This window comes from Dendrobates tinctorius, unplaced genomic scaffold, assembly GCF_039654945.1.
Source record: "Dendrobates tinctorius isolate UK_male_01 unplaced genomic scaffold, ASM3965494v1 ptg000019l, whole genome shotgun sequence".
NCBI classification, from domain to species: Eukaryota; Metazoa; Chordata; class Amphibia; order Anura; family Dendrobatidae; genus Dendrobates; species Dendrobates tinctorius.
In genome coordinates, this window is record NW_027361687.1 from 34,625,905 (window position 1) to 34,649,889 (window position 23,985).

The 23,985-nt window shown below is 50.5% G+C and overlaps 1 protein-coding gene across 1 annotated transcript in view; it reads right to left on the reverse strand.

The window, feature by feature from the left end:
* The window catches only part of LOC141082697 (uncharacterized), a 42,911-nt gene extending 23,269 nt beyond the window's left edge, over nucleotides 1–19,642 (reverse strand). The window contains exons 1-3 of the mRNA XM_073566635.1: nucleotides 19,566–19,642; nucleotides 19,060–19,321; nucleotides 18,312–18,493 (exon numbers count right to left, since the gene is read on the reverse strand). Of these exons, the coding sequence (XP_073422736.1) occupies nucleotides 18,312–18,493; nucleotides 19,060–19,321; nucleotides 19,566–19,640 (519 nt within the window). The 5' untranslated portion in view covers nucleotides 19,641–19,642. The remainder of the gene's footprint in view (nucleotides 1–18,311; nucleotides 18,494–19,059; nucleotides 19,322–19,565) is intronic.
* Nucleotides 19,643–23,985: the final 4,343 nt, after the last annotated feature.

Consider the following 23,985-nt stretch of genomic DNA (forward strand, 5'->3'; position numbering starts at 1 on the left):
TTCTTTGGAATGCACTTCCCAGGTCAATACGATTAGTCCCCAATCCCCACAATTTTAAGCGTGCCCTGAAAACACATTTATTCAGACTGGCCTACCGCCTCAACACATTAACCTAATCCATCCCTGTGTGGCGCAGCCAAAAGTTTTACCATAACCAGATTTCCCGCATCATGTTCCCACATGCTTTATGCATCCATTAGCCCTCTGCATCCGTACTGTTACACACTTAACATTATGGCTGGTCCATACAATCAGGGCAACTGTTACCTCCCACCTTTCGTGTCTCCCTCTTTCCTCATAGACTGTAAGCTTGCGAGCAGGGCCCTCACTCCTCTTGGTATTTGTTATAATCTACTGTATGTGATTATTGTTATGCTGTAATGTCTATTGTCTGTACAAATCCCCTCTGAAATGTAAAGTGCTGTGGAATATGTCGGCGCTATAAAAATAAAATTTATTATTATTATTATTATGTATGTAGCTAATTTATGAAGTTTTAATAATAATGCAATAATGCACCCCCCAATCCTGATATGCATGGTACCCCTCCCCCCAATCCTGATATGCATGGTCGCCTCACCCCCCATCCCTGATATGCATGGTCCCCTCACCCCCCCAATCCTGATATGCATGGTACCCTCACCCCCCTATCCTGGTATGCATGGTCCCCTCACCCCCCATCCCTGATATGTATGGTCCTCTCACCCCCCAATCCTGATATGCATGGTCCTCTCACCCCCCAATCCTGATATGCATGGTCCCCTAACCCCCCAATCCTGATATGCATGGTCCCCTCACCCCCCCTATCCTGGTATGCATGGTCCCCTCACCCCCCATCCCTGATATGCATGGTCCCTTCACTCCCCAATCCTGATATGCATGGTCCCCTCACACCCCAATCCTGATATTCATGGTACCCTTCCCCCCCTATCCTGGTATGCATGGTCCCTTCAGCCCCCATCCCTGATATGCATGGGCCTCTCACCCCCCAATCCTGATATGCATGGTACCCCTCCCCCCTATCCTGATATGCATGGTCCCTTCACCCCCCATCCCCGATATGCACGGTCCCCTCACCCCCCAATCCTGATATGCATGGTCCCCTCACCCCCCCAATCCTGATATGCATGGTCCTCTCACCCCCCAATCCTGGTATGCATGGTCCCCTCACCACCCCTATCCTGGTAAGCATGGTCCCCCTCACCCCCCAATCCTGATATGCATGGTCCCCTCACCCCCCCCTATCCTGGTAAGCATGGTCCCCTCACCCCCCAGTCCTGGTAAGCATGGTACTCCTCGCCCCCCCAATCCTGATATGCATGGTCCCCTCACCCCCCAATCCTGATATGCATGGTCCCCTCACCTCCCCTATCCTAGTAAACATGGTCCCCTCCCTCCCCAATCCTGAAATGAATGGTACCCCTCCCCCCTATCCTGGTACGCATGGTCCCCTCACCCCCCAATCTTGATATGCATGGTCCCCTCACCCCCCAATCCTGATATGCATGGTACCCCCCCTATCCTGGTACGCATGGTCCCCTCACCCCCCCAAAATCCTGGTAAGCATGGTCCCCTCACCCTCCAATCCTGGTATGCATGGTCCCCTCACCTCCCTTTCCTGGTAAACATGGTCCCTTCACCCCCCTTTCCTGGTATGCATGGTCCTCTCACCCCCCAATCCTGATATGCATGGTCCCCTCACCCACCAATCCTGATATGCATGGTCCTCTCACCCCCCCTATCCTGGTACGCATGGTCCCCTCACCCCCCCCAATCCTGGTACGCATGGTCCCCTCACCCCCCCAATCCTGGTAAGCATTGCCCCCCTCACCCCCCAATCCTGATATGCATGGTCCCCTCACACCCCCTATCCTGGAAAGTATGGTCTCCTCACCCCCCAATCCTGGTAAGCATGATCCCCTCACCCCCCAATCCTGGTATGCATGGTACCCCTCACTCCCCAATCCTGATATGCATGGTCCCCTCACCCCCCAATCCTGATATGCATGGTCCCCTCACCCCCCCCCCCCTATCCTGGTAAGCATGGTCCCCTCACTCCCCAATCCTGATATGAATGGTACCCCTCCCCCCTATCCTGGTACGCATGGTCCCCTCACCCCCCAATCCTGGTATGCATGGTACCCCTCACCCCCCAATCCTGATATACATGGTCCCCTCACCACCCCAATCCTGATATGCATGGTCCTCTCACCCCCCAATCCTGATATGCATGGTCCTCTCACCCCCCAATCCTGATATTCATGGTCCCCTCACCCCCCAATCCTGATATGCATGGTACCCTCACCCCCCTATCCTGGTATGCATGGTCCCCTCACCCCCCATCCCTGATATGCATGGTCCTCTCACCCCCCAATCCTGATATGCATGGTCCTGTCACCCCCCAATCCTGATATGCATGGTTCCCTCACCCCCCAATCCTGATACGCATGGTCCCCTCAACCCCCTATCCTGGTATGCATGGTCCCCTCACCCCCATCCCTGATATGCATGGTCCCCTCACCCCCAATCCTGATATGCATGGTCCCCTCAACCCCCAATCCTGATATGCATGGTACCCTTCCTCCCCTATCCTGGTATGCATGGTCCCCTCAGCCCCCATCCCTGATATGCATGGGCCTCTTACCCCCAATCCTGATATGCATGGTCCTCTCACCCCCCAATCCTGATATGCATGGTACCCCTTCCCCCCTATCCTGGTATGCATGGTCCCCTCACCCCCCATCCCTGATATGCACGGTCCCCTCACCCCCCAATCCTGATATGCATGGTCCCCTCACCCCCCAATCCTGATATGCATGGTCCTCTCACCCCCCAATCCTGGTATGCATGGTCCCCTCATCACCCCTATCCTGGTAAGCATGGTTCCCTCACCCCCCAATCCTGATATGCATGGTACCCCTCCCCCCTTATCCTGGTACGCATGGTCCCCTCACCCCCCCCAATCCTGGTAAGCATGGTCCCCCTCACCCCCCAATCCTGATATGCATGGTCCCCTCACCCCCCCTATCCTGGTAAGCATGGTCCCCTCACCCCTCAATCCTGGTAAGCATGGTACCCCTCACCCCCCAATCCTGATATGCATGGTCCCCTCACCCCCCAATCCTGATATGCATGGTCCCCTCACCCCCCCTATCCTAGTAAACATGGTCCCCTCCCTCCCCAATCCTGAAATGAATGGTACCCCTCACCCCTATCCTGGTACGCATGGTCCCCTCACCCCCCAATCTTGATATGCATGGTCCCCTCACCCCCCAATCCTGATATGCATGGTACCCTCCCCCTATCCTGGTACGCATGGTCCCCTCACCCCCCAAAATCCTGGTAAGCATGGTCCTCTCACCCTCCAATCCTGGTATGCATGGTCCCCTCACCTCCCTTTCCTGGTAAACATGGTCCCCTCACCCCCCTTTCCTGGTATGCATGGTCCTCTCACCCCCCAATCCTGATATGCATGGTCCCCTCACCCACCAATCCTGATATGCATGGTCCTCTCACCCCCCCAATCCTGATATGTATGGTACCCTTCCTCCCCTATCCTGGTATGCATGGTCCCCTCAGCCCCCATCCCTGATATGCATGGGCCTCTTACCCCCCCAATCCTGAGATGCATGGTCCTCTCACCCCCCAATCCTGATATGCATGGTACCCCTTCCCCCCTATCCTGGTATGCATGGTCCCCTCACCCCCCATCCCTCATCCCTGATATGCACGGTCCCCTCACCCCCCAATACTGATATGCATGGTCCCCTCACCCCCCAATTCTGATATGCATGGTCCTCTCACCCCCCAATCCTGGTATGCATGGTCCCCTCACCACCCTTATCCTGGTAAGCATGGTCCCCTCACGCCCCAATCCTGATATGCATGGTACCCTCCCCCCTTATCCTGGTACGCATGGTCCCCTCACCCCCCAATCCTGATATGCATGGTACCCCTCCCCCCTATCCTGGTATGCATGGTCCCCTCACCCTCCAATCCTGGTATGCATGGTCCCCTCACCTCCCTTTCCTGGTAAACATGGTCCCCTCACCCCCCTTTCCTGGTATACGTGGTCCTCTCACCCCCCAATCCTGATATGCATGGTCCCCTCACCCCCCCAATCCTGATATGCATGGTCCTCTCACCCCCCCTATCCTGGTAAGCATGGTCCCCTCACCCCCCAATCCTGATATGCATGGTACCCCTCCCCCCTTGTCCTGGTACGCATGGTCCCCTCACCCCCCCCAATCCTGGTAAGCATGGTCCCCCTCACCCCCCAATCCTGATATGCATGGTCCCCTCACCCCCCCTATCCTGGTAAGCATGGTCCCCTCACCCCTCAATCCTGGTAAGCATGGTACCCCTCACCCCCCAATCCTGATATGCATGGTCCCCTCACCCCCCAATCCTGATATGCATGGTCCTCTCACCCCCCAATCCTGATATGCATGGTACCCCTTCCCCCCTATCCTGGTATGCATGGTCCCCTCACCCCCCATCCCTGATATGCACGGTCCCCTCACCCCCCAATCCTGATATGCATGGTCCCCTCACCCCCCAATCCTGATATGCATGGTCCTCTCACCCCCCAATCCTGGTATGCATGGTCCCCTCATCACCCCTATCCTGGTAAGCATGGTTCCCTCACCCCCCAATCCTGATATGCATGGTACCCCTCCCCCCTTATCCTGGTACGCATGGTCCCCTCACCCCCCCCAATCCTGGTAAGCATGGTCCCCCTCACCCCCCAATCCTGATATGCATGGTCCCCTCACCCCCCCTATCCTGGTAAGCATGGTCCCCTCACCCCTCAATCCTGGTAAGCATGGTACCCCTCACCCCCCAATCCTGATATGCATGGTCCCCTCACCCCCCAATCCTGATATGCATGGTCCCCTCACCCCCCCTATCCTAGTAAACATGGTCCCCTCCCTCCCCAATCCTGAAATGAATGGTACCCCTCACCCCTATCCTGGTACGCATGGTCCCCTCACCCCCCAATCTTGATATGCATGGTCCCCTCACCCCCCAATCCTGATATGCATGGTACCCTCCCCCTATCCTGGTACGCATGGTCCCCTCACCCCCCAAAATCCTGGTAAGCATGGTCCTCTCACCCTCCAATCCTGGTATGCATGGTCCCCTCACCTCCCTTTCCTGGTAAACATGGTCCCCTCACCCCCCTTTCCTGGTATGCATGGTCCTCTCACCCCCCAATCCTGATATGCATGGTCCCCTCACCCACCAATCCTGATATGCATGGTCCTCTCACCCCCCCAATCCTGATATGTATGGTACCCTTCCTCCCCTATCCTGGTATGCATGGTCCCCTCAGCCCCCATCCCTGATATGCATGGGCCTCTTACCCCCCCAATCCTGAGATGCATGGTCCTCTCACCCCCCAATCCTGATATGCATGGTACCCCTTCCCCCCTATCCTGGTATGCATGGTCCCCTCACCCCCCATCCCTCATCCCTGATATGCACGGTCCCCTCACCCCCCAATACTGATATGCATGGTCCCCTCACCCCCCAATTCTGATATGCATGGTCCTCTCACCCCCCAATCCTGGTATGCATGGTCCCCTCACCACCCTTATCCTGGTAAGCATGGTCCCCTCACGCCCCAATCCTGATATGCATGGTACCCTCCCCCCTTATCCTGGTACGCATGGTCCCCTCACCCCCCAATCCTGATATGCATGGTACCCCTCCCCCCTATCCTGGTATGCATGGTCCCCTCACCCTCCAATCCTGGTATGCATGGTCCCCTCACCTCCCTTTCCTGGTAAACATGGTCCCCTCACCCCCCTTTCCTGGTATACGTGGTCCTCTCACCCCCCAATCCTGATATGCATGGTCCCCTCACCCCCCCAATCCTGATATGCATGGTCCTCTCACCCCCCCTATCCTGGTAAGCATGGTCCCCTCACCCCCAATCCTGATATGCATGGTACCCCTCCCCCCTTATCCTGGTACGCATGGTCCCCTCACCCCCCCAATCCTGGTAAGCATGGTCCCCCTCACCCCCCAATCCTGATATGCATGGTCCCCTCACTCCCCCCTATCCTGGTAAGCATGGTCCCCTCACCACCCAAACCTGATATGCATGGTACCCCTCACCCCCCAATCCTGATATGCATGGTACCCCTCACCCCCCCCATCCTGGTAAGCATGGTCCCCTCACTCCCCAATCCTGATATGAATGGTACCCCTACCCCCTATCCTGGTACGCATGGTCCCCTCACCCCCCAATCCTGATATGCATGGTACCCCTCCCCCCTATCCTGGTACGCATGGTCCCCTCACCCCCCTTTCCTGGTATGCATGGTCCCCTCACCCCCAATCCTGGTATGCATGGTCCCCTCACCCCCCAATCCTGGTATGCATGGTCCCCTCACCCCCCAATCCTGGTATGCATGGTATCTCTCACCCCCCAAACCTGATATGCATGGTACCCCTCACCCCCCAATCCTGATATGCATGGTACCCCTCACCCCCCCCCCCTATCCTGGTAAGCATGGTCCCCTCACTCCCCAATCCTGATATGAATGGTACCCCTCCCCCCTATCCTGGTACGCATGGTCCCCTCACCCCCCAATCCTGATATGCATGGTACCCCTCCCCCCTATCCTGGTACGCATGGTCCCCTCACCCCCCAATCCTGGCATGCATGGTCCCCTCACCCCCTATCCTGGTATGCATGGTCTCTGTTAAAATAAAAAATAGTTATATACTCACCTTCCGACGGCCCGCGATCTCGACGCGCCCGGCCTCGCGGTCCCAGTAATGCTTTGCGCAAAACACCGCTGATGACGTCGCGCTCTTGTGAGAGTGACGTCATCTCCGGTCTATGGCGCAAGGCATTACTGGGAACGCGAGGCCGGGGGCGTCGAGATCGCGGGCCGTCGGAAGGTGAGTATATAACTATTTTTTATTTTAATTCTCTTTTTTTTACAGAGCTCTGCGCCCGATTGAGCGCTTGCCGCTGATTGTCGCGGCCACCAATCAGTAGCAGGCGCAGCTTACCGTTACAAACAGCTGCGCCTGTCGCTGATTGGTCGCGGCCTCCGTGGGATTTCGGTTACAGACAGACAGATAGACATGATAAGACGATTACATATATAGATATAGAGAGACTCATGATGTGTCCACTATTTACTATCATATTCATCACATACGTTCACATATGGTCAGTGATCTCGGGAGATCGCTGATGATCAAGATCATCTATCAGACTAGTAGATCAGCACGAATTATGCCAGATATCGTAAGGAAACTAGAGATCATCCGACTACTGGACCACCAGGGATCATATTGCAGATTATAGGGAAATGGAATATCAATGTACGGGACCACCAGGGATCATAATGCGGACGGTAAGTAAATTGGAGATCATCAGCATACCGAATCAGCATGGACCATACCAGAGACAAAAAGGAAACTGGAGATCATTAGACCACTGGTCCACCAGGGATCATACCACACATTAGATCTTACAGCCACTACCACCATGATATCTCATAAAGAGAGACCATTATACTATAAGACCACCAGACAATATACCACGGTTTTTCAGGAAATTGGAGTTCATCAGGAGCACCAGACCACCAGGGACCAGGCTAGGGAACATAAATAAAGCCATGATTGTCCCTGCAGTAAGATGTAAGACAGATATTTTGGGTGTCACATTGGGCACAGAATAGCAGGACAGCAGCGCACAGAGGGAGTGTTATGTCCTCACATGGGAAAGTGGTAACGCTATACTCCGCTGACCGCATTCACCTCACCCAATCCATGGTAATGACCCACAGACGAGTCCTCATCGTACCTGACCCTGCAGCTCTCACCTGGAAATGTAATCATGTCACATCAATGTCTGGAATCTCAAGAATGTCACATAATGGCGGCCACAACCCGGGGGACCGAGGAGAACTTCACCCGTGTGATAGCACGGCATAGGAACATCCTCCGCACAGACTGGGTCCGTAGAATAACACTGCATCTCAAGATTCAGAAAAAGGTACCCTGAGTGTCCGTATCATTATCCTATACCCCGAGTGTCAGTGTCATTATCCTGTACCCCGAGTGTCAGTGTCATTATCCTGTACCCCGAGTCAGTGTCATTATCCTGTACCCCGAGTGTCAGTGTCATTATCCTGTACCCCGAGTGTCCGTATAATTATCTTGTACCCCGAGTGTCAGTGTCATTATCCTGTACCCCGAGTGTCATTATCCTGCACCCCAAGTGTCAGTGCCATTATCCTGTACCCAGAGTGTCATTGTCATTATCCTGTACTCAGAGTGTCCATACCATTATCCTGTACCCCGAGTGTCAGCGTCGTTATCCTGTACCCTGAGTATCAGTGTCATCCTGTACCCCGAGTGTCAGTGTCATTATCCTGTACCCCGAGTGTCAGCATCGTTATCCTGTACCCTGAGTATCAGTGTCATCCTGTACTCCGAGTGTCAGTGTCATTATCCTGTACCCCAAGTGTCAGCGTCGTTATCCTGTACCCTGAGTATCAGTGTCATCCTGTACCCCGAGTGTCATTATCCTGTACCTGGAGTGTCCGTATCATTATCCTGTACACCCAGTGTCAGTGTCATTATCCTGTACCCCGAATATCAGGGTCTTTTTCCTGTACCCCGAGTGTCCGTATTATTATCCTGTACCTGAAGTGTCAGTGTCATTATCCTGAACCCCGAGTGTCAGGGTCATTATCCTGTACCCCGAGTGTCATTATCGTGTACCCCAAGTGTCAGTGCCATTATCCTGTATCCCGAGTGTCATCGTCATTATCCTATACCTCTAGTGTCATTATGCTGTACTCCGAGCGTCCGTATCATTATCCTTTACCCCAAGTGTCAGCGTCGTTATCCTGTACCCCAAGTGTCATTATCCTGTACCTCGAGTGTCAGTGTCATTATCCTGTACACCCAGTGTCAGTGTCATTATCCTGTACCCCGAGTGTCAGTGTCATTATCCTGTACCCCGAGGGTCATTATCCTGTACCCCGAGTGTCATTATCCTGTACCCCGAGTGTCATTATCCTGTACCCCGAGTGTCCGTATCATTATCCTGTACCCCAAGTGTCAGTGTCATTATCCTGTACCCCGAGTGTCCGTATCATTATCCTGTACCCCGAGTGTCAGTGTCATTATCCTGTACCTCAAGTGTCAGTGTCATTATCCTGTACCCCGAGTGTCAGTGTCATTATCCTGTACTCCGAGTGTCCGTATCCTTTACCCCAAGTGGCAGCGTCGTTATCCTGTACCCCGAGTATCAGTGTCATCCTGTACCCCGAGTGTCATTATCCTGTACCTCGAGTGTCAGTGTCATCCTGTACACCCAGTATCAGTGTCATTTTCCTGTACCCCGGGTGTCCGTATCATTATCCTGTACCCCAAGTGTCAGTGACATTATCCCATACCCGAGTGTCAGGGTCATTATCCTGTACCCCGAGTGTCATTATCCTGTACCCCGAGTGTCAGTGTCATTATCCTGTACTCCGAGTGTCATTATCCTGTACCGCGAGTGTCAGTGTCATCCTGTACACCCAGTGTCAGTGTCATTATCCTGTACCCCGAGTATCAGTGTCATTTTCCTGTACCCCGAGTGTCCGTATCATTATCCTGTACCCCAAGTGTCAGTGACATTATCCTGTACCCCGAGTGTCAGGGTTATTATCCTGTACCCAGAGTGTCAGTGTCATTATCCTGTACCCTGAGTGTCAGTGTCATTATCCTGTACCCTGAGTGTCAGTGTCATTACCCTGTACCCTGAGTGTCAGTGTCATTATACTGTATCCTGTGTCAGCGTCATTATCCTGTAGCAGAGTGTCAGCGTCATTATTATGTACCCCCAGTGTCAGTGTCTCATTATTATTTATCCCGAGTGTCAGTGTCATTATCCTGTACCCTGAGTGTCAGTGTCATTATTATGTATCCTGAGTGTCAGTGTCATTATCCTGTACTCCGAGTGTCAGGGTCATTATCCTGTACCCCAGTGTCAGTGTCATTATCCTGTACTCCGAGTGTCAGCGTCATTATACTGTATCCCGTGTCAGCGTCATTATCCTGTAGCAGAGTGTCAGCGTCATTATTATGTACCCCCAGTGTCAGTGTCTCATTATTATGTATCCCGAGTGTCAGTGTCATTATCCTGTACCCTGAGTGTCAGTGTCATTATTATGTATCCTGAGTGTCAGTGTCATTATCCTGTACCCCGAGTGTCAGGGTCATTATCCTGTACCGCAGTGTCAGTGTCATTATCCTTTTCCCCCCCGAGTGTCAGTGTCATTATCCTGTACCCCGAGTGTCAGTGTCATTATCCTGTACCCCGAGTGTCAGTGTCATTATCCTGTACCCCGAGTGTCAGTGTCATTATCCTGTACCCCGAGTGTCATTATCCTGTACCCCGAGTGTCATTATCCTGTACCCCGAGTGTCATTATCCTGTACCCCGAGTGTCAGCGTCATTATCCTGTACCCCGAGTGTCATTATCCTGTACCCCGAGTGTCATTATCCTGTACCCCGAGTGTCAGTGTCATTATCCTGTACCCCGAGTGTCAGTGTCATTATCCTTTACCCCGAGTGTCAGTGTCATTATCCTGTACCCCGAGTGTCATTATCCTGTACCCCGAGTGTCATTATCCTGTACCCCGAGTGTCATTATGCTGTACCCCAAGTGTCATTATCCTGTACCCCGAGTGTCAGTGTCATTATCCTGTACCCTGAGTGTCAGTGTCATTATCCTGTATCCCGAGTGTCAGTGTCATTATCCTGTACCCCGAGTGTCAGTGTCATTATCCTGTACCCCGAGTGTCAGTGTCATTATCCTGTACCCCGAGTGTCAGTGTCATTATCCTGTACCCCCAGTGTCATTTTCCTGTACCCTGAGTATCAGTGTCATTATAATGTACCCCGAGCGTCAGTGTCATTATTATGTACTCCAAGTGTCAGTGTCATTATCCTGTACCCCGAGTGTCAGTGTCATTATCCTGTACCCCCAGTGTCGGTATCATTATCCTGTACCCCGAGTGTCCGTGTCATTATCCTGTACCCCGAGTGTCAGTGTCATTATTATGTACTCCAAGTGTCAGTGTCATTATCCTGTACCCCGAGTGTCATTATCCTGTACCCCGAGTGTCAGTGTCATTATCCTGTACCCCCAGTGTCGGTGTCATTTTCCTGTACCCTGAGTATCAGTGTCATTATAATGTACCCCGAGCGTCAGTGTCATTATTATGTACTCCAAGTGTCAGCATCATTATCCCATACCCCAGTGTCAGTGTCATTATCCTGTACCCCGAGTGTCAGTGTCATTATCCTGTACCCCCAGTGTCGGTGTCATTTTCCTGTACCCTGAGTATCAGTGTCATTATTATGTACTCCAAGTGTCAGTGTCATTATCCTGTACCCCGAGTGTCATTATCCTGTACCCCGAGTGTCATTATCCTGTACCCCGAGTGTCAGTGTCATTATCCTGTACCCCCAGTGTCGGTGTCATTTTCCTGTACCCTGAGTATCAGTGTCATTATAATGTACCCCGAGCGTCAGTGTCATTATTATGTACTCCAAGTGTCAGCATCATTATCCCATACCCCAGTGTCAGTGTCATTATCCTGTACCCCGAGTGTCAGTGTCATTATCCTGTACCCCCAGTGTCGGTGTCATTTTCCTGTACCCTGAGTATCAGTGTCATTATTATGTACTCCAAGTGTCAGCATCATTATCCCGTACCCCAGTGTCAGTGTCATTGTCTTGTACCCCTTGTTTCCATCTCCCTATACTGACCCCCATATATGTTGGGGTACACAGGTGAAGGGTATAAAGCAGTATACAGTAGTTATGTAATGACAGTTAACCCTTCCGGCACCGCAGGGTGAGTGTCTCTGAGGCAGACAATGGTGCTGTGTTGGCATCACGTGCGGATCCTCACGCTCCATTGTGCGTCCCTGTGGGAGGACGGTGAGGCAGTGCAGATACGTGTGACTGCCATTGTTGGGCTATTTCAAGAGGCTGCTGAACACGAGGAGATGGCGCAGTCATCTCACAGGCTGCGGCGTGCATACATTGCGGGTACCTCGCCTCGGTGTGGGAGGACCGTGAGCTCTGTTGTCCCTGCCGCCACTGACGTCCATCCTGGGGTAATAGAATTAGAGCTTCTGTACATTATTAGCTAATTACATCGCAGCTCCGATAATTCAATCCTGTGGTAACAGGAAATCCCGAGCCGGCGGCCATGTGTGATGAGCGGGGACGCGGTCACGTACTGTGGGGGCCTCACGGCAAGCAGAGGGACAGGAGCAGCACAGGTGACCACTTCATCCATTTACAGGAGGAGTAACAGAGGAGAAAACAATGACATATACTAATATATCACTGACATATAGCATTAATACCACGGTTAGGCTGGTTTCACACTTGCGTTTTTTTGCGCTGGACTTTAGCGCTAAAAAACGCATGCTTTTTTTTCCCTATATTTTGCATGGGATGCGCTTATGTGCGCATACACATGCGTTTGTATGTGTTTTTCCGCGCATGCGTTTCTTTGCGGTATGCGCTCGGGCGCACAAAATGCATCCTGCTGCATTTTTTGGGCGTCCGACTTGCCTAAAAAAAACGCATGCGCGCGCAATGCGTTTTTTTTACAGCAAGACACCCATTATAAGTTTATGGGTGCACATATGTGCGCATTGGCATGCTTATGTATGCGTTTTTTTGCGCATGCGTGTTTTTTTTTACCATTAGTTAGACAATGGAATTTAGGGGTTTGGGTTAGAGTTAGGGTTAGTTAAGGGGGTTTAGGGTTAGGGTTAGGGTTTGGGTTTGGGTTAGGGTTAGTAGGGTTTGGTTAGGGTTAGTATGGTTTGGTTAAGGGTTAGGGTTAGGGTCAGGGTTAGGGTTAGTAAAGTCATGGTTTGGGTTAGTGTGAGGGGCCACCTAATGTTGGAAAAAACCGCAAACGCGGTAAAAATGCACTAAAAACGCATACAAACGCATAAAAACGCTGCGTTTTTTTCATGCATGCTCAAAAAAATGCTTGAAAAAAAAGCAGCATTTGTATGCGTTTTTTTGCTGGAAAAACGCGCTGCAAAAAAAAGCAAGTGTGAAAGTAGCTTTACTGACGGAGGGTCCAGCCTGCGGGCCACAGCGTGCTCTGCAATCAGGGAGAGACAAATCTAATTACTGGGAAAGATCGAGGCCAAAGAGGAATCATTACCAGAGGCCCACACACCCTGAGACGCAGCATTACAACCCCCATCATGTCTCTAAGGAGGGGTGATACTTCCCATGATGCAAATTCATATTTTCAGGGTTTTTTGAACCTTGGGATAGTGGCTCTGAGGCGCAGGATCCTCAGGCGGATGACGATCTGTGCCCTTACACAGGACTGCAGGGAATTGCAGGCATTATTCCCAGGCCTGGCTAACCGATCCCCAGGGATTATAATCAACGGCCTGCACAGGAGGCGGCACTGCCGACTGCACATACCACTCTGCTGAGATACCATGCATCCGAGCCAACATCACCGTATGAAAAAGGATTGTGTCAGACATCATAGGATTAAATACACAGCTTAGCAGGCAGAATCATAAAGGATTAGATACATGACGGTATCACATAAGATTAGATGCATGACTCAGCAGGCAATTTCATGTAGGACTAGACTGCGGAGACCCGTTTTGGCGTAGGCGGTGCATTCCCCCCTCCCACTAGACCCTCCAATAAAACGAAAACAACAGCTACCAGAGGTCAGCCGAGGAGAAAGAGGAAACACTGACCCCTGGTACCTGGATTTAACCCTTGTGGCTGTGGCTGGCCGCCCCTTCCTCTTTTCCCCATTGGTCATTCGGGGGCAGGGCCGCCATCAGGGCATTACTGCCCTGACTGGTTTATGGGGCCCGGTGGGCAGAGGGGGCCCACATCAGGCCCGGTCTCATTTGCTCACCGGGCTCCTACTGGCAGGCTAAATCGGGCCCTTAGCGGCTCTGCGCTGCGGCAGCTGAACGCTATTGACATGCGGGCCCGTCGGCCCGCACGTCAATAGTTAACAGCCGCCAGCCAATCGGAGACTGGCAGCTGACGTCAGCCGCAGCGCGCCCTTCGCCGGCGTCTGACGTCACTGTCAGTCGCCAGCGAGTGCGCGCTTCAGCAGCGTGGACTGGAGGGAGCGCCAGCGTCGACGCTGGAGCGCGGCCAGGTAAGGAAGAACTTTTTTTTTTAATTGAAAGCGGCGATCTGGGGGGCCCGGGGCAGATTGCAGACATAATGGGGGCAGAATGCTGGACATAATTGGGGCAGAATGCTGGACATGATGGGGCAGATTGCTGGACATGATGGGGCAGAATGCTGGACATGATGGGGCAGAATGCTGGACATGATGGGGCAGAATGCTGGACATGATGGGGCAGATTGCTGGACATGATGGGGGCAAATTGCTGGAAATGATGGGGCAGATTGCTGGACATGATGGGGCAGAATGCTGGACATGATGGGGCAGATTGCTGGACATGATGGTGCAGATTGCAGACATAATGGGGGCAGAAAGCTGGATATGATGGGGCAGATTGCTGGATATGATGGGGCAGATTGCTGGACATGATGGGGCAGATTGCTGGACATGATGGGGCAGATTGCTGGACATGATGGGGCAGATTGCTGGACATGATGGGGCAGATTGCTGGACATGATGGGGCAGATTGCAGACATAATGAGGGCAGAATGCTGGACATGATGGTGCAGATTGCAGACATAATGGGGGCAGAATCCTGGACATGATGGGGCAGATTGCTGGACATGATGGGGCAGATTGCTGGACATGATGGGGCAGATTGTTGGACATGATGGGGGCAGATTGTTGGACATGATGGGGGCAGATTGCTGGTCATGATGGGGCAGATTGCTGGACATGATGGGGGCAGATTGCTGGACATGATGGGGCAGATTGCTGGACATGATGGGGGCAGAATGCAGACATGGGGGCAGAATGCAGGACATGATGGGGGCAGAATGTGACAGTGAGACACAGGAGGGGGCAGAATGGACACGGGGCAGAATGTGACAGTGAGACACAAGAGATGGCAGAATGTGAGGCACTGGGGCAGAATGTGACAGTAAGACACAGGAGGGGGCAGAATGTGGCAGTAAGACACACTGCAGTGATGTCTTTATTTTATTTTTTGAGTATACTGTTTTAAATGGGGGGGATGATCCTGTTACTGTGTAGAGTGACACTATGTCGCCTTTTTTTCTTCATGTGATGTAATGTAGAAGTTGGGAAAAAAATAAGTAATGTGTTCTGCAAGCAGAGCTCTAGATAACTGTGTTATTTCCTGCAGAGACGAGTCCAGGCTGGAAGACGTGATGGCGGTCTGTGCTGGATGAAAGATGAAAAGTAAAGATGAAGGACTTCACCTAGAGACATCACTGGTGAGTTAGTGTGTTACCTATACACTGACACTATATACTGTATACTATATACAGAGGTCCTGTGTATAATATCACCAGTGATCACTGTATTACCTGTACATTATATACAGAGCTCCTGTGTAATGTCACCGTGATCACTGTATTACCTGTACATAGACACTGCATACTAAGTACAGATCTTCTGTGTATAATGGCACTTATGGTGATGGTATTGTGTTTTTTTATTACTGTTCAGCATTGTAGTATTCAGTCACTATGTGGTGGTAATATGTGGTCTGGACATGGTGTTGTGGTATTTGTCCCTTGTATGTGCTATTATTTGGTCACTTTGTGGTGGTAATATGTGGTCTGGACATGGTGCGGTGGTATTTGTTCCTTGTATGTGATATTATTCGGTCACTATGGTAGTAATATGTGGTCTGGTCATGGTGTGGCGGTATTTGTTCCTTGTATGTGGTATTATAGGTCACTATGTGGTGGTAATATGTGGTCTGGACATGGTGCGATGGTATTTGTCCCTTGTATGTGATATTATTGGTCATTTTAAAAACTGAAAAATAAATGAAAATATACTCTACCTAAATTGTATTGCATATTTTAACAAATATTTAATAGGTTGCAGTAGAGTAGGGCTCGGCCAAAAGTGTCTACAGTGTTGTGATGGCGGCTTAAAAAATCTTTTGGCCAAAACAAAAGCTGCCGGCTATATGTGTGATCTGGTGATGGGAACTGTTAATGTGTGATTGGTGAGAAGTGGAATTTTTCCAAGAGAGCAGTGGGACTGTGGGCAGTTTGAGGAGTGGAGTTGGGGCTGGAGTGGAGCCTGGGCGGAGTCTAAAGGGGGCCCCGAAAATTTTGCCAGTATGGGGCCCTGAAATTCCTAGTGGCAGTCCTGTTCGGGGGTCCCAGTAGGGCATCACCTGGAGGGAATAGTGGGAGGGGAGGAATTCTAGCACCGTAATCTGACCCTCTAGCTAAATCTATGGGGGCTGCGCAGTCAGAGGCAAGTTCCTTAGTCAGTGCCGTGCCTGCCAGACTGTGGAGTATCGTACTGTGTGTGGAGGGAATTGTGTGGTAATGTACTGTGTAGGGGGGACTGTGGAGTACAGTAGCGCATGGGGGGGCTGTCAGATACCATATTGTGTGTGTGTGCATGTGTTGGGGACTGTATGGTAAAAGTACTTTGTGTGGGGGGACAGTGTGGTACCATGCTGTGTGTGGGGGACAGTCTTGTGTGGGGACGGTAATGTGTGTGAAGGGGATAGTACTGTGTGTGGGTTACTGTGTATGGTGGGACTTTGGGGTACAGTACTGTGTGTGGAAGACCGTGAGGTATCCTTACTGTGTGTGGGGAGACTGGGGTACCGTACTGTGTGTGTGTGGGGTACTGTACTGTGTGGGGGGATGACTGTGGGGTACCGTACTGTGTGGGGGGGACTGTGGGGTACCGTACTGTGTGTGTGGGGGGACTATGTGGTACAGTACTGAGTGTGGGGGGCACTGTGGGATTCCATACTGTGTGTGTGAGGGAACTGTGGGGTACAGTACTGTGTGTGTGAGAGGACTGTGAGGTACCGTAATTTGTGTGTGTGTGGGGGGGGGCTGTGGGGTACCGTACTGTGTGTGGGGTGGACTATGGCATAACATACTGTGTGGGGGGAACTGTGGAGTACCATACTGCATGTGGGGTGGACTATGGGGTACCGTACTGTGTGGGGGGTAATGTGGGGTACCATACTGTGCGGGGGGGGACTGTGGGGTAGAGTACTGTGGGGGGGGGGGGCTGCGGAGTACAGTACTGTGTGTGGGATGGACTATGGAATACCGTACTGTGTGTTGGGGGGATTATGGGGTACAGTAGTGTGTTTGTGGGGTAATGTACTGTGTGGGAACACTAGTGGGCCTCACTAGGAGCATGTTCCTGTGTGGGCACAGGACTATTTTCAGCTACTGTCATAGTATGGGTGATATGTCGAGGTGTACAGCACACGTGGGCAGTATGATGTATGCAGACAGCGCCTCCTGGTGGTTAGATGAGATGTATGACATCCATATTAGTCTGACACTGCACTCCTCCCATTAACCTGCAGGTGTTCTCAACCAGTTCTACTTGCCCATTCAAATTGTAGGCTTGCAGCCCAGGAGAGACATGTTTGTCTATTATTGTAGGCTTTTTAGCCCGAAAGTGGCACGTACAGTAGAATATGGAAGGGTTATGATAGGACGCATCAGAGAAGTGTCACCTTGCTGTGGTTGATGGGCACACATGAATTGTCCAATTTATGTGCCAAGAACCTTTGCTTTTTTTGTAGGTACATCTTACTGAGTAACAATACAGCTTGGAGTTAATCTTCCCAGTGTTTCTGTATGTTTTGGCCTTCACAGATGGCCGCTGGTTTTTTTGTGCAGTTATTGCAGCTTGCACCTATGCACACTAAGGAGGTACTGGTCAGGTTTTTCAGTATATACTGTATACACTACATATATACGTGCCATCCTCTCGTCTGAGGTGCTCACAATCTCCCCTGACATCAGTACTCTGCACACGCGGTATCAGGCGCTGGAGCCACTGGTTTCTCCACAGGACTCTCAGGCGGTCACATTATCTGGGCGGTGGGGACGTGGCGGGAGGACGGATCGATGCCTCCATCACTCCAGGCTAAATATATTCTCTGAATTCAGTTTAATGTGACAGAAATACATGTGTCTGAGTATGGAGGATGCAGGGGAGATAATGTGTCCTCATTGTATTCACTACGTGACCTCAGTGGGCGCCAACCCTACATGGATGATCCGGCCTGTCTGATCGCTGTATAACCACAAGTCCCAGCATAACCTTACCATAAGACCAGAGCTCTATGTATAGACCTTACCTGTGCTAGGACACCAGCAAGCAAGTGGAGGCCGACATGGAAGAATGAGAAGACCTGAGCCAGGGAGGAGCACAGTCTACTGACACAGCGTGTAAGAACAACACCTCCCAGCATCCAGAGACGAGACACCGAGCCAGACTCCGACTCCTCATTTGCCTCCTCAATACCGCCGCTCCGGAGTCCTGCAACAATATTAATGCTGACAATCAGCCCTGTTTGAAAGGTTGCCCCCTAGTGATGATATCACTGATATAATTTGATAATAACTGGGGTACATGAGCAAATTATATGATAAGCCAGTGATCTGACATCCATGACTTGTCAGTAACTCTGCAACTACAGGTCCCAGCATAGACATATCCTTCTCACAAGAGAATGCATCATGTCCTATAGTGACAGCCTGTACATGTGAGGAGTGAGAATTTATTGCCAACTGCTGGGCATGACCAGGTACTGCACCCATCGACAGCAGCTCTGCCGACAGTGTCACACAGGATAGGAGTAAGGAGACTTATTGGCCATGCATTGCTCCTCTGGGAAATTATATATACAAATTGTCTCTTTAGAGAAGTAGAGAACTCTAGTGCATCTTATTGGGGTAGGAATCCTAAAAGTCAACGACCCTTTAACAAGCACAAAGAGTGATGTTAGCACTTACATCTCGTCAGTGGCCTCTCATCCTTTTGATTTGCACTGCTGAGGGGTAAACACCCAGAAACAAGTGTCAACATATACAGATGTATTTTACCCTGTTCATCTCCTTTCTCGTCTTGTTTCGGGAGGTACAGATCCACCAATTCTTCTGCATGGTTCACAACCAGTTCAGCTCCCAATCTCACCACATCCCGGGCACCGAGGGCCCCCAGAGAGAGCACACCTAAAGAAGTGACTTCATAGACTTCTCTGACCATAGTCTGGGTCCTGTTTATCATGTCCTGTGCCTGGCCCATCGCTCGCGTCCTCACCGCGCTCACACCCATCGCCAGCTTGATGTTGATATCTGCCGCCACCTATAATATGACACTAGTGGATTACTAATGAGAGCGTTGGAGGATAAATGATCACAATATCCAATGGACATGTGTACAGGACAGGACGACGTTGACTTCACATATATATTATTTACAGGGGGCGCTGCTGAGACACAGCATCCATAGTGAGATCAGCAACATCAGGAGGCAGAATCTAGAGTCATCTCACATAGAAAGCAGAGAACATGATTGTACATGAGACTAGAGAAAAATGGCATATCACCTCATCCGCTGGTTGGTCAAGCACAGGGAGACGATCTTCCAGCTCATCAACGACACGTAACGCAGCGCCAATCATCACCACAACTAGTTAGGAAAATAAACATATATATACAGTTATATCACTGCTCTACTGTATGTCCTGTGATCTGGGTGTAGTACTGATCACTATAGTGACCTCTCCCCAGTGATGTATATACAGTGATAGCACCGCTCTATGTCCTGGTGGTCTGGGTGTAGTACTGATCACTATACTGACCTCTCCCCAGTGATGTATATACAGTGATATCACCGCTCTATGTCCTGGTGATCTGGGTGTAGTACTGATCACTATAGTGACCTCTCCCCAGTGATGTATATACAGTGAGAGCACCGCTCTATGTCCTGGTGGTCTGGGTGTAGTACTGATCACTATAGTGACCTCTCCCCAGTGATGTATATACAGTGATATCACCGCTCTATGTCCTGGTGATCTGGGTGTAGTACTGATCACTATAGTGACCTCTCACCAGTGATGTATATACAGTGATATCACCGCTCTATGTCCTGGTGATCTGGGTGTAGTACTGATCACTATAGTGACCTCTCCCCAGTGATGTATATACAGTGATATCACCGCTCTATGTCCTGGTGGTCTGGGTGTAGTACTGATCACTATAGTGACCTCTCCCCAGTGATGTACACTGCTCAAAAAATAAAGGGAACACTCAAATAACACATCCTAGATCTAAATGAATGAAATATTCTCATTGAATACATTGTTCTGTACAAAGTTGAATGTGCTGTCAACATAATCACACAAAAATCATCAATGGAAATCAAATTTTTGAACCAATGGAGGCCTGGATTTGGAGAGACCCCCAAAATGAAAGTGGAAACAAGTCAAAATGATGCTCAGTATTGTGTGTGGCCTCCACGTGCCTGTATGACCATCCTACAACGCAAGTGTCATGATCCAGGTTGGATTATGACAGATAAATGCACTAGTAACCTTTTTTTTCCCTTCAAGCCTTTGGCTTTAAGGTAGTTTTGCCCCCGGTGGCCATTAGGGTCATTGCACCGTGGTGATTTCAGTTCTAGTTTTGCCCCCCCGGTGGCCGGTAGGGTCATTGCACTCTGGTTTCTTTAGTTTAGTGCACGTGATTATCACTAACAGGTGTGATTGCTCTGGTTTAACTATATAGGTGTGTCTTGTTCTCTCACTCACTGTTGGTGATATTGCTCATTTCCAACCAAGACTGGTGAAGGAAGGAACTACAGAGAGCAGCTCAGGGTAGCTCTGGTGTAAAGTCTGGTGAAGGAATGAATTACAGAGAGGTGTTCCTTGCAGCTCTGACAAAGCTTGGAGAAGTAGCAGCTATTCTGGAGGAAAGCTGCATTCTAGTGGTGGACTCTGCTGTTGGGAGCAATAGCAACAGAGCAAAGCTAAGTGGTGTTTCCCTGTTTGTATTTTTCCCTGGTGTGTATTAGTACAGCGGTGGGGCCAGTGCCTGCACCACCCAGCTCCCTAGCAAGGGATAGGTGTAGGGTGTGCTATGGTGACAGGTTCCGGCTCGGCGACAGGTAAGGAGCCTGTATAGGGAACGTTAGGAATGTGAGGGACACTAACTCAGGGGAGTGCAGGAGATCTCCACATCCCCGTTCCCTATCGCAGGGCCCACCATTGTAATTGTTTCCCCTTCCCCCATGTCTTGTTGTTTTAGTTACCGGCCTGCAGGTCGTGTCACACAGGACAGTTACACGTGCCGTGTCTTGTTGTTTTAGTTACCGACCTGCGGGTCGTGTCACACAAGACGGGTCCACGTGACAGCATGGGTCTGCTCCTGATGAGGTTGCGGATCTTCTCCTGAGGGATCTCCTCCCAGACTTGGACTAAAGCATCCGTCTACTCCTGGACTGTCTGTGGTGCAACGTGACGTTGGTGGATGGAGCGAGACATGCTGTCCCATATGTGCTCAATCAGATTCAGGTCTGGGGAATGGGCAGGCCCAGTCCATAGCTTCAATGCCTTCATCTTGCAGGAACTGCTGACACACTCCAGCCACATGAGGTCTGGCATTGTCCTGCATTAGGAGGAACTCAGGGCCAACCCCACCAGCATAAGGTCTCATAAGGGGTCTGAGGATCTCATCTCGGTACTTAATGGCAGTCAGGCTACCTCTGGCAAGCACATGGAGGGCTGTGCGGCCCTCCAAAGAAATGCCACCCCACACCATTACTGACCCACTGCCAAACCGGTCATGCTGAAGGATGTTGCAGGCAGCAGATCGGCGTCTCCAGACTCTGTCACGTCTGTCACATGTGCTGAGTGTGAACCTGCTGCCACAGTCTGTGGATGTAATTTTTTTGGCATGTGCCCTTATGTATGATGACCCTGACTGAGTCTCCTTGGCAGAGTCCAGGTTGCGTTGCTTCCAGCAGGGGAATTAGTCAGTGGAGATGTATAGCTTCGAATTCCAAAGATGGGCAACTGATACTAAATGGAATGACCCAACTCTCAGAAGCCAAATTCTTCAGGGCCTTACTGAAAGGTTGAAGGATGCTTTTTCTTTAGTCCTGAGTCCTTGTCCTTGGAAGCCACAATGTCGTTGGCTATTTGTGTTGATAGACACCTTTGGGATCGGTGGGTAAGACCACCTTCTCCTGAGCCTCTTTTTTGGGGTATTGCCCCTTTCACAGGGGAAGCGGTCTGGTGGTGAACCAGTTCTGGGAAGGTGGAGGAACCCATGTAGTTATGGGGTGCCTCTGCATTGTACATTTCCCCGGAAATTCGCAAAAAGAAGAGAGTGGGCTTTTGTGTGGAAAAAAGGGACCTTTTATCGGTGCCTGTCCTTTAGTGCCTAAATAAAGGGAGACTCGTTTAACCCTTGGTAGTCTGGAGTTGAATAAGCAAGGGGTGCATTTATCGTCAACTTGCAGTTCCCAGTTTGTTCTGACAGCAGAGGCGGTGCTAGAGAGCAAAACCAAGATTTATGTGTTTGTTGATAGTGGAGCTGGAGTCAGCATGATTGATGCTGAGTTTGCAAGAACTCATGGCCTGGTCTTCGAAATCGACTCAGCTTCACTTGCACAAAAAGCTCTGACTCAGATTGTATATAATGTAAGACTGAGGATGGGGTCGATTTATTGTGACATAATTCCTTGCTATGTCCTGGATGGTCTCCCTCCATTTGTATTGGGTCTTCCCTCATTGGTAAAACAGGTGGATTGGCAGGCCAAGGAGATCGTTGAGTGGGGGAATTACTGCCAGGAGAACTGTTTAAATATTTCCCTTTCTTCAATCTCTACAGAAACCTTACATGCATTTTTGTTGGGTTTTGAGGACGTTTTTCTGAGAGGGGGTGTCAGGATTTGCCTCCTCACCATACATATGGCTGTCCTAATAATTTGTCCCCCAGAGTTAAACTGCCTAAGTCCAAACTGTATAATCTTTTCAGTCCTGAGAGACTAACCATGAAGGATTTCATTGCGGAAAGTCTGGAGAAGGGACACATCAGACCCTCATCTTCGCTAGTGGCGGCAGGGTTCTTCTTCATGAAGAAAAAAGATGGTGGTCTCCATTCCCTGTTTAGATTTCTGGGAATTAAATCAAATTACCATCCGAGATCCATACCCTCTTCCTCTGATTCCGGATCTGTTCAGACAGATTGTGGGAGCTAAGATTTTCTCCAAGTTGGATATAAGGGGAGCCTACAACCTGATTAGAATCAGAGAAGGGGATGAATGGAAGACAGCGTTCAATACCCCTGAGGGTTATATTTCGAGTCTGGTCATGCCTTTCGGTCTGATCAATGCACCTGCGGTATTCCAGCATTTCATTAATGATATTTTCCATCATTTGGTAGGCAGGCTTGTGATGATCTATTCTGGACGATATTTTGGTTTACCCACCTGATTTTGAGACACATCGGGGGCATGTTAAACAGGTGTTTTAGATATTTAGGGATAACAAACTATATGACAAACTAGAGAAATGTATTTTTGCCATCGAGCAGGTGCAGTTTTTGGGGTACCTGTTGTCATCTTCAGGTTTTTGTATGGATCCGGAGAAGGTCCGTGCTGTCCTTGATTTGGACTGTCCCGAGAACCTGAAGTCTCTACAACGTTTTTTGAGCTTTACTAATTTTTACTAGAATTCATCCAAAATTATGGATGAATTTGTGAAACCCCTTACTGACATGACAAGGAAGGGGTCTGATTCTTCTAAATGGTTGGATGCAGCCCTGCAGGCATTTTCCTCGCTTAAGAACTGTTTTGCCACAGCCCCGATGTTTCCCAACCCTTTGTTGTGGAGGCTGATGCATCAGAGGTGGGGGCTGTGTTGTCTCAAGTAGAGTTGAGCGACTTTGGTCAGATCGGGTTTCATGAAACAAAATTTGTTTCAGATGAAACTGGTCCGACAAGGGCAAAAAAAGTCGGAGTTT